Source organism: Peromyscus leucopus, unplaced genomic scaffold (genome assembly GCF_004664715.2).
Source record: "Peromyscus leucopus breed LL Stock unplaced genomic scaffold, UCI_PerLeu_2.1 scaffold_1351, whole genome shotgun sequence".
NCBI classification, from domain to species: Eukaryota; Metazoa; Chordata; class Mammalia; order Rodentia; family Cricetidae; genus Peromyscus; species Peromyscus leucopus.
Genome location: NW_023504503.1, coordinates 1 through 12,068, shown reverse-complemented (window position 1 = coordinate 12,068; position 12,068 = coordinate 1). Strand labels below are relative to the sequence as shown.

Sequence of the window (12,068 nt, the reverse complement as noted above, 5' to 3'; positions counted from 1 at the left end):
AATTTGTTGTGTTAAAATGAAAACAAGAACTGATATAAAATATTTGTTGTCTACATATATGACTTTTGAAGTTCACATCACGAATGATTAAAGAAAGAATGGAAGGTTTGTCAGAATCCACTTTCCAAAATGAGAAAATATTTGCATAATAAAATAAGACAGAATATGTGCAGAGAGCAAATGCAAATTGAATCAGTAACTAGAACATTAATAATGAACATAAAAGAGGACACAAAAGATCAACGCTGGGCAGATGTGGTGCCACAAGCTTTTAACCTCTGAGCTAGAGAGGCAGACACAGCAAGAGCCTATGTATTCAAGGATAGACCTGTTTCTATAGTCATGCTCAGGCCGGTCTATACAGTGAGGTCATATCTGAAGAACACTCACAACACTAATATTAGACATGGAAATATGATGCCTACAGTAAAAAAAATGGGATTTTAATATAATTAGATGAAGGAAGAATAGCTCATGGAATTAAATATCATATTACAACTTTGTAACTAGTTAGAATGGCATGGGACTGGCTTCAATCCTTGTATTTGATGTAGAAACATGGAGCCAAATATGTTGTCTAATTAAGATTAGTTAAGGTTATTTCTTCCATAGTATGTATTGTCTCTGATGCCATGTAACACATTCTTCTTTGGCTTTAACAAAATAATGTAGCATTTAGGGGCAAATATGAAGCCTAAGAGTGCTGCACTGGAAGCCAAGATAGCGAAGACTTCCATAGCCACCATAACCTTCCCCTTGGTGCTGTGGTAGACAGGAAGAAAGGTGACCCACACACTGAAGAACACAAGCATGCTGAATGTCAAAAATTTGGCTTCATTGAATTTGTCAGGAAGATTCCTGGACAAGAAGGCCATGGTATAGCTCCCAAGGGCCAAGGAGCAGAGGTATCCCAGGACACAGTGGAAGGCAATGGCTGAGCCCTTGTTGCACAAAATGACGATGTGTCCATGTTGAGCATAAGCATCTTGATCAACAAAGGGAGGAGAGGTTCCCAGCCAGATTCCACAAAGAATGATTTGGAGCAGAGTAAAAATGGGAATGACGTAGTTAGTGGCTCTCGATATCATTAACCACCTCATCAATCTCCCTGGAAAGGTGACCTTGAAGGCAATAACTACTGTAAGAGCTTTGGCCAACACAGTGGAGAGTGCCACAGTGAATGCAATTCCAAATGTGGTCTGCTGCAGGATACAGGTAGCTGTGTTGGGCTGCCCAATGAAGAGCAAGGAAGAGAGGAAACAGATGATGAGTGTGATGAGCAGAATGTAACTGAGGGCCCGATTATTGGCCTTTACAATGGGAGTGTCTCGATGCTTCACAAAGATCACAAGAACAGAAGCTGTAATTGCGGAGAAGCACAAGGCTATGCTACTGAGTGCCATGCCCAAGGGATCTTCATAATGTAAAAATGTCACAGTTTTCTGGAGGCAATGATTCTTCTCTGTGTTTGCATAATGGCTTTCTGGACACTTCAAACAATGATCCATATCTGATAAGAAATTAAGATGATCATGAGTATGTGTTCAGATGTTTCTTTTTATCCTAAGGTACTTTTCAACACCAACTTATTGGATTGTCTCCTAAATGACTTTCTTTGGTTCTTTCAGACATAAATAAATACTCTATAGTGAGTAATTCCAAATTAATATAGGCTATTTTCTTCATGAAGCCACAAATTAACTAAGTCTAATGTCTTATATCTATACTTACTGTCAGTAACTGGATGAAGGCTCTCTGAGGACAATTAGGGTACTCACCAATCTGATTACAGTAGATGGCCTGTTCAAGTACCCTCTCTCTCCACTGTTGCTAGGATTCTTAGCTGGGGTCATCCTTGTGGATTTCTCGGAGTTTCCCTGGCACCAGGCTTCTCCCTAACCCCCAAATGGCTCCCTCTATCAAGATATCTCTTTCATTACTCTCCCACTCTGTCTGACCACAACTAGACTAACCTGATCCTTCATATTCCCATCCTCCCATACCCTCTCCTCCATTCCCCTCACCCCAGCTCCTGCTCCCAGTTTACCCAGGACATTTCATTTATTTTCCCTCACCAGGTTTACCCAGGACATTTCATTTATTTTCCCTCACCAGGTTTACCCATGTGAACTTCTTAGGGTCCTTCCTTCTCGTTACCTAGCTCCTCGAGATTATGGAATATAGCCTGGTTATCATTTGCTTTATATTTAATATCAACTCATGAGTGAGTACATACCATGTTTGTCTTTCTGGGTCTTGGTTACCTCACTCGGGATGAATTTTCTTCTATTTCTATCTGTTTGCCTGCAGATTTCATGATGTCATTGTTTATTACCACTGAGTAAATGCACCACATTTTCTTTATCCATTCTTCTGGAAGGCCTTATTCAATATGTCTCAATGCTCATTCTCATTTTCTGGTTATAGTTACACTGTACACTTTTTATATTCTCCAAACATACTTTGAAACATTTTGGTCTATTTTGCACAAACTGGCTTGAAACTAATGACTTTTCAGTTGCCATAAGTACAGATTCATACAGCTATGCCTGGATATCCATTCCACCAACATTCAATGAAGTGGTCATATGCTGTGATTTTATATTACAACTAGGAGGCACAGGTTATTTTATCCTGTATATATTTTATGTATAATAAATATTTTATGTAAAATAAATAATAAATAAATAAAATTAATGTTTATAAGCTATAAACATTTGTGAGTAATGATGCATTAATGAGCATTAAGTTTTTTTAAGGTTTGAAAACTTTCATCAATATATGTGATTTTCATTATAACTTTGAAAAGTCACATAATTCAATTATAGATGCAAAACATTACTAGATGTGGAAACACCAAATTCTAATTTTTTCTTGGCTATGGAAGTAAATTTGAACATGTTTATGACCTAATCTGGAAATAGAAATCTGTAGACCACTGCATTTCTTAGGTTTCTGAATATCATGTCATTGTAGACAGACCAATTTTTTTTTCAGTTTACTTCTTAAATATTGTTTCTTATTCCAGTGGAGCAAGAGAATAAGAAGAAATCCCACTTTTCATCAAGTATGCAGGATACCAAAATGTTATGCACTAGAAAACACATACAAAATTTCCCAGTCATCTGCTGTGTATAAACAATTATGGTGGGAAGTATCCTTAAAAATACACAATAAACCCAAGCTTTGAGTGAGTTCTAGATGCAATTAAAATTTAGTTTGAAAAACATAATTAAAATGATTGGATGTGGAAGGTTTTTTTCAGTTAACAAAATCTATAATGGATCAATAGCTTAAATCAGGTATGAATTTATATTTAATTCTTGTGTAATTTCAAGAATAAATATAATTAGCTCTACCATTAAAATTGCTATAAAAGGAAAAGTTTTGTCTCTGTAGTTCTCTTATAGATCTTTTTTCACTTGCTTTGATTTTTCAGAATTGAATTGTTCGGAGTTTAAATATTTCTGAGAGTTGTATTTACCTGTCTCATTTGAAATTTCATTGTATGGACAGGAAATACAATCAAAGCAACAGGCAGCTTTACCCTCTTGGATAGTTCTTCTGAACCCAGGTCTACAGAGCTTATAGCATACAGACTTAGGAATCTGAAGAAAACAAAAGGTATTTTAAAAAATGTTCAGAGTTATAGGGATAAATATAGGCCTTTAAATATTAAACTATTGATTCATAGATTTTATACTTATAAATGAAGATAATGGTTACAGTACTCCCAGTTTTGGAAGTTTGTGCTCAACACAAGCTCATAAAATTTGGTCCAAAGAACATGAAATTGATGAAAGCTTGTAAACTTTAAGGGATGTGGTTAATTAGGAAGAACTTAGGTGACTGAGCATGTCCAGGTGTGATTCCAGATTGATCTTGTCTCTACATGTATTGGCTTCTTAGGTTATCAGCTTGTATTTCCAAAAGTATTGTTGATCCTGTCAACCTGGAGTTATTTATAATGACTATGAAACAAGTATTTGCATACTCATTTGGGGTATTTCTAGGTGAGTTTACATGGATGAGAAAGAGCCACTCTTAAAATGGTTTACACTATTTCATTGTGAATGAAAAGGAGAATGGAAGTGAACAGTAACACTTACTACTTACGATTTCTGAATGTAGATGTAATGTGACCAGGGGCTCCTACAGTTATGATTTATACAACATAATTAAGCTGCTCTCTTAATTTGGGAGCCAAATAAATCTTTTAAATTATTTTTTTAACAAATTTATTTTCAGCAGTGAAGTAAGTAACTAAGATATACACAGACACCCACTATACTTTGTAACTGTGCTAGAGAACTAAATTCCAGGAAACTTTGTCCTGCTATTTTACAAGTGGGCATCAAAATAAACCTCATATCAAGTGTTTTGAAGCAACAGTATAAATTTTACTTAAGCATATATTTATGACAGGAAATGAGTGAAAATTAAGAAACATCGAAAAACAAACAGTTCCATTGATCAGAATCTGGATACAGAAAATTCTGTGTATATGTTATTTTGGTATTCTGAATTGGTAGATTTATACTGATGGGATCTGAGTCAGGAACTAAGAATTATTATGTACAAGAATATGTTTTTGTTTTATTTAGTAATTTCAAACCATTGAGTTAAGAATCAACCTACCTCTGTAAATCTAGTGGGCCATTGTATCAAATTGGTAGTTAAAGACAATTGTTGACCATGTGGAGCATTTGGAGAAAATGATCCTACTTTCACCTTTAGTCCAATGCCTTTTGGAAAATTCCAAAAGTTGATAATGTCATACTTGGAATCTAACTTAGATTTCATGTGCGTTAGCATATGACTTCCCACATGGTTATTCATATAGATATTCTGTAGGAATGGGTGGAGCTAAAAGAGATACATGAACTTCTATTAAAGTAGGTCCCAGATAGTTACAACAGAACTAAATAGTGCGAAATCAATCTGTTTTTTTGACTGTGAAGTAAAATGCATTTTTTGTAGGCAATTTTGCAGGGTAATGTTTAGTAAATGGGATTCAAGCTGATAAGAACTACTATTATAATCATAACATGTACATCTGTTTCAAGAGAAAGCATTGTAGGAAGCAAACATAAGCAGTCAAAGATGAGGCAAATCTCAAAACCTGGTCATGCCTATTTCTTTGCTAAATGTGTCTAAGGTTTCAAAGTGTAATATGAAGATAATAATGCAGAAATGGTAATTAAAATGGATTATTTGCCTACATAACCATCATTGCACTGCTCAGCAACAATGTGACATTTAAGCATCTGCTTCTCTTATTTCTACTGTGAAAAATGTATGAGGGAAGTCTGAATTTTCTTATTGAAACTATTACTTAAGGGGACTGTAAAGCTATTTGTAAAATGAATTTGATACTGCCTGAACACATTGCCTCTTGAAAATTGGCACCCTATTTATCAGCGATGAAGAAATTTAGGTAGGTACTGAACTCCAGCGAAACAAGTACAGGTCCTCCTATGCTATTTGAATAAATGTACCACCATCTACAGTGTTCATGTTTGGTAACTTTGAAACGTATCTCAGTGTAACAGTGCTGATTTTAAAAGAGGAAAAGAGGTTACCTGCCAGGGGAGGAATGTAATTCCCTCTCCATTTTCATATTGTTGAATTTGAACTTTTTTAAAAATCATCTCATGGAGACTGTGGGCCACAGCATACACAGCATTGTATATGTAGTAACTCTCTTCACTCATGGCCGTGTCAAAATTTTGCTTAGGCAATAAATCCAAGGAAGCATTGGGCTGACAGTTCTCCAAGAGTTTACAATCAGTTCTAGAAAATGGGCATTTGAAGAATAAATGCCACAATTTTGGAAGATATGTATCTTCTGGGTATTTGGAAGGATGAACTGTTTGGATAAAATGTGTAAAATCAACCATCTCCTCATAGTGGTGTGAAAAAATGAGACTCCCATGGAAAGAATCTAACATAAAATAATCCAAGTGGTTGGTAACATCCCAAGGTGAGTTCATGACCCAGACTTTCCCTGTAGTTAACTTCTGTCCTATATTTTTCACTAAGCCATGTAGAGAATCAATGTCTCCATAAATGATGATCACATTTGCAGATGAGTCTTGGATCCTTCCCACACTTTTCCAGAAACTGTCAGAAAATGAAGCCAATGTACCTGAAATCATTTCCACAAAAGCCATACAGACTCCATTTTTCTTCATCTCGTCTTTCAAATCAGATAAAATTTGACTTCCTCTGTGGTCATCTCTGAGGAGCAATCCTACCCAGGTCCATTTGAAATGAAGCATCAAAGAGACAATGCCAAGTGACAGAGATGTGTCTTTGGGAGCCATCTGGTAGAGAGAAGTAAACTGTGTGCGATCATCCAGGATAGTATCAAAAGGCCCAAAAGTAAGCTAAGTCGAAAGCAGAATTTTGAAAACAGGGTGAGAATATTGGCATCAGAAACAGTTTTAATTTTGAAGCAACAGTTGGGACTTGTTAAGATGCTAACCTGCATATTCAATTTTCAAAGTCTAACCTCCCTTGCTGTGAGTTTTCCAAAAAATTATGTCAAGTCTCCTAATCTCAACAGAACTCTTTGTCTTCTTATCCTGCTGGTCCATTCTATTCCAAGCAGAAAAAAATATAGATAAATCACCAAATGTCTAAATATTTATCCCTTGACAGACTAGTTATTCAAATGACCCTATTTTTCCTCTGTAGACATCTGAGATATCACCAAACAAAAGCTTCTTTCTCGTTCTGTAACACTGCACACCCTCACCTGTGGTATTTTGTAGAGCTGAAGCAGTGTCCCCATATGTGCTGATATTGCGAATGATGTTCCTGTAAGTGATGCTGCTGACTTCCGCTCCTTTTTACAATTGTAATTAGCTTTGACATCATTCATCCCTGTGAGCCAAATAAAAGCATTCATAAGAGTATTCTTTTCACTGAAAGGGATATTATAAAGATCAAATCCAAGAGATGTGTTAGGTAAAAGTTGAGGGTTCCTGTTGATCTCTTCAATGGCAAATACCAGGGCCAGGACAAACTGGTAGTTTTTAAACTTATACCTGCACACAGGATATAAAAATATATAGGAGGAAGACTTAGACAACATACATCTGCTCATTTAATGTAATACATTTTATATTTCAAATATTACTGTTCCTACAAAACCCATACTTTAAATTCTCTGGAATTTAAATTTACCTTAAATGGATAGAATTAGAATAGGTGGTTTTAGAGTTAGGATTAATTATGATCCTGAAGTTATAACAATGATTAATGAAAGCTAAAAGTGAGCTTGTTTTGTCTCTCTTTCTTGTGAGAATACACCAAAAATTCTTCCATGGAAACAGGAATTAAGCCCTCCAAAATAAAAATGTTCTGATGCCTGGCTCATAGTTTCTTATTTTCCACAACTACAAAAAGCCAACATTTCTAGATTCAGCCATTAAATTTCTTAAGGTAATTCTGTTTTTGTTTATTTTCAAAATTGCAATTTATTTACAACCATTCTACCTTCTATTTCCTACCTCTAAGTCCTCCCATTTACCCTTCCACATCCTCCTTCAAATTCATGGCCTCCTTATTTCATCAATTGATATTGTATGTGTGTGTATGTATATACATATACATATATAATATGTATATGAATATATGTTTTCTGCACTGATAAGGAGATCAAAGAAATAGAAACAGGAAGGGAAGAACTCAAAGTATTATTATTTGCTAATGATAGAAACATATATATATATGTATGTATGTATGTATATATATATATATATATACACACACACACACACACACACACACACACACACACACACACACACACACACACATGTTTGACTCTAAAATACCACCAGGAAACTCTTACAATTGATAAAAAAAATTCCACCAAAGTATCAGGATACAAAATTAATACACAAAATGACAAATGGAATGGGAAAGAAATCAGTAATAAAATCTTTTACAGTAGACTCAATATTATAAAATATCTTAGGGTAACTCTACACCAGATAGCAAAAGACTCATATAATAAAAAGTTCATTCAGGAAATTGAAGAAAGAAATGTAAGAAGATATCAGAAAAAAGAAAGATCTCCTATGTTCACGGATTAATAGGATAAATATAGTAAAAACACCATCATACCAAGAGCAATGCACAGATTCAGTGCAATTCTTATTCCAACACATTCCTACACAAAACTTAAAAGGAAACTTTTCAGCTTCATGTGAAAATATGCACACACACATACCCATACACATACACTCACTCACACACACAAAATGAATCAAAATTGAAGGCCCTGATGTAAATACACACACCCATAATTCCTTACTTTTAACAATAATGAACCTTCAACAGATGTTGCTGGTCAAACTGGATGGCTTCATGTAGAAGAATGCATATACATTCATACTTATAAATCTGCACAAAACTAAATTCCAAATGGATTAATGGCTTCAGCAGAAAGTCAGATATATTATTGAACGTCAGAAGTTTATAGAACAGAAAGTGAGGAATAGAGTTAAGTCATTGGGACTGATAACACCGGCACTCAGATCAACAATTATCAATGGAGCCTCATGAAACAGATAAACTTCTCTAAGTCAAAGGAGAGCATCATTCAGACAAATTGATAGAGTTCAGAATGGAAAAATATTTCTACTACTACATGTCTGATACAGGGCTTATATCCAAAATACATAAAGTACTCAAAAACTGGACCTCAGAAAAACAAAGTATCAACTTAAAAATGGGTACAGATCTAAACGGATATTTTCCAACAGGAAACTCACATGGATTAGAAGCACTTAAAGAAATGTTCAACATACTTAGTCATCATGAAAATCCGAATCAAACCTACTTTGTGTTTTCATCTTACACCTGCCAGATTTGCCAAGCAAGACCAATAAAACAAATGACCTCTCATGCTGGCAAGGATGTAGAGTGATAGAAACACTCATCCATTCCTTGTTGTACTGTAAAGTTATACAGCCAGCATAAAAATGAGTGGGGGTTCCTCAGGAAGCTGAGAATAGATCTACCTCAAGATCCATTGCTATATGACTCTTACACATATACCCACATTATGCTCAATCCTACTAAAAAGACATTTGCTCAACCATATTCATAACTGTTTTATTCATAATAACCAAAATAGAGAAGAACATCAATATATGCCAATAAATGAAAATATTAAGAGAATGTGGTATTTTACATAAGGGAGTATTACTCAGCCTTTAAAAAAACCGAGAAATTCACAGGTAAATGGGTGGAACTAAAAAAAAATCAATCTGAGTTAACACAGCCCCCCAACACAAATATGATCTATATTTGCTTATATGTGGATGTTAGCTGTGATGTTGTCAATAAGCTATATTCCACATATCCACAGAAATTTGGTATATAAGAAGGGATTAGCAGAAAGGGATGGATCTCCGTAGGAAGGGGAAATAGAACAGAAAGTTATGGACAGATGGGGTGAGAACTATAACAGGAGGATCAAACAGGACAGCAGAGAGAACATTTGGGCAAGGCAGAGAATATGTGGAGGGACAGCTAAAACTAAGGGTATTTGAGAGGTCATATGGAAAACTAATACAGCATTAACTTCCTAAAATTTGTACATATGTGAGGGTAATTTAAACAAAGTTGCTAAATAATGTGGAGACAGAGCTCAAACTAGACACTTTTCATCACAAAATGAAACTTTTGGTACCAGAAATGACTTGCATCTAATCAAGTTTTCGTTTAAAGGGATTTCATGAGAACCCCCAAACAATCCAGCATATTATCAAGAAAATTGATGCTCCTTCCCAAACCAATAATAAAGCAATATTGCTACACAATGTCTTAGCCAATATTCTATTGTTGTAAAGAGCTACCATGACCATGGATATTGTTATAAAAAAGTATTTATTTGGGTGCATGCTTATAGTTTCAGAGGCTTAGTCCATTATTATAATTGTGGGGAGAACAGAAGGCATAGTGTAGTTGAAAGGTACATCCTGATCCATAGGAAGAGAGACGGGGAGAGAGATTGAGCTTGGTATGGGCTTTTGAATCCTCAAAGCTCAGCCCTAGTGAGACACTTCTTCCAACAAGGCCATAACTCCTAAACCTTTTAATCCTATCAAAGAATTCCACTCCCTAGTGACCGAGCATTCAACTATATGAGCCTATGAGGGGAATTAATTTATTTATTAAGAATTTTTTTATTCATTTTGCATACCAATCACAGATTCCCCTCTCTTCCCTCATCCTGGCCCCCCACAGTCTTGTGCCCACAACCCACCCACCCCATTCCATCTTCTGAAAAGGTAAGGCCTCCCATGGGGAGTCAGCAGAGCCTGGTACATTCAGTTGAGGCAGGTCCAAGATAAGGGGAATTCTTTTTCAAACTACAATTCATTGAACACAGAAAAGTCAAGTTGGTGTTTGCCTACTGCCACTCCCATTCCCGGACTAGTGTTCTTGGTACCAGAGGGCACTGTGCACCTTATTGAAGGAGGAAGGTAAACACCAACTCAGCCTCAAAACCTTCAATCTCTAAGGGTAACCTACCTGCCAGATGTGCTGATATAATAGGAGCACAAAACTTGTGGAGGTAACCAACCAATATCTGTTCAGAATTATAACCCAGTCGGTGAGATGGTATGTGGCACTGCTTGTGTTGCCAAGGACTTGAGACTAGATAGGCCATGGACCTGTGCAAAAATCAAGTAGTACTGGCTGCTAAAGGAACATTGCAGTAAAATTACTCCTAATGACATTGTGCTGTACTCTTGCTTAGCCATCATTTGGGGAGATCCTTCCTGAAGAAGATGAGAACAAGCAGAGAGGCTCACAGCCAGTCAATGAACAGAGAGTAAGAGTCCTTGGAACACTCAGCCCCCAGTCAAATTTGTCTTCCCAGGGCTCAATGTAATTTGAGAAGAGGATATGAAAAGAGTGAAAGAGCTTGAGTAAATGGATTACATGAAGGAAACAGGGCCTTCGTAACACAGCAAGAACAGTGCACATATGAGGTTGAGGCAGCGAGCACTGGGTCTGCACAGATCTGGTCCAGATGAAGTCCTAGAGGCGAAAGGAGAAGAGAACACTAATACTATCCATAACCCAGAGGATATCTCCGATTGATAGCCACTTGCAAATAAAAAAATAGTTCTATTGAAGAAAGTCTCACTGACGAAACAAATGACCCTTATAGGTAGATGCTATGTCTAGTAGTAGATGGCAAACACAAAACTAATTCAGACAAATTAAATTAAAATTAATTAAAACTACACAGGGAAATGATGTAGTTGAATAATATGATAAATCTAATGAACCTAGGAGATAATACAGAACATTTCATCCAAAGACAAAGAATATACTTTCTTCTCATCATTTAGTGGAATGTTTCTCAAAACTAATCACAAACATGGACAAAAGAAGTCTCAACAATTACAATTAAATTAAAATAACACTCTCTACAACCTATGTGATTATCATGGATGAAAGCTAGATATCAACAACAGAAACTTCATGAATTCTTAAACACTGAAAAACTCACTACTCAGTTAAGAGTGGGTCAAGATAAAAAATCGAAAATGAAATTAGAAACATTTTATAACTGATTGAAAATGAAAACAAAACATACCCAAATGTGTGGGACATAATGAATCTTCTAAGAGACAAGTTCCATAGCAGCAAGTTCCTACATTAAAAACTTGGAGATATTTCCTTACTTACAACTTAACGACACCATTCAATGCTCTACAACTAAAAGAAGCACTAACACAGAAAAGGCATATTCAGGAAGAAATACCCCAGCTCAGGTCTGAAATTAATAAAATAGAAATAAAAAGATACAAGGAATCAATAAAATGAGGAGTTAATTTTTTGAGAAAATCAGTAAGATTGATAAACCTTATCCAAATTAACTAAAGATGTAGAATTTCCAAATTAAAAAAAAATAGACAAGAATAGGGGGACATCGTAAGAAACACCAAGAAAATCCAAGGAATCATAAGAACGTATTTTAAAATTCTGTACTCCACCAAACTGGAAAACCTAAAAGAAATTGTTAAATTTCT

The 12,068-nt window shown here is 35.6% G+C and overlaps 1 protein-coding gene across 1 annotated transcript; it reads right to left on the bottom strand.

The window, feature by feature from the left end:
- Positions 1-587: 587 nt before the first annotated feature.
- LOC114688272 (vomeronasal type-2 receptor 116-like) lies at positions 588-11,067 on the bottom strand (the record flags this gene model as incomplete). Its single annotated transcript, XM_037201765.1, has 6 exons — positions 588-1,510; positions 3,485-3,608; positions 4,639-4,866; positions 5,583-6,389; positions 6,761-7,052; positions 10,969-11,067. Coding segments are annotated over 6 exons (2,473 nt in total), but the record flags the coding sequence as incomplete, so codon positions are not given.
- Between the last annotated feature and the right edge of the window lie 1,001 nt (positions 11,068-12,068).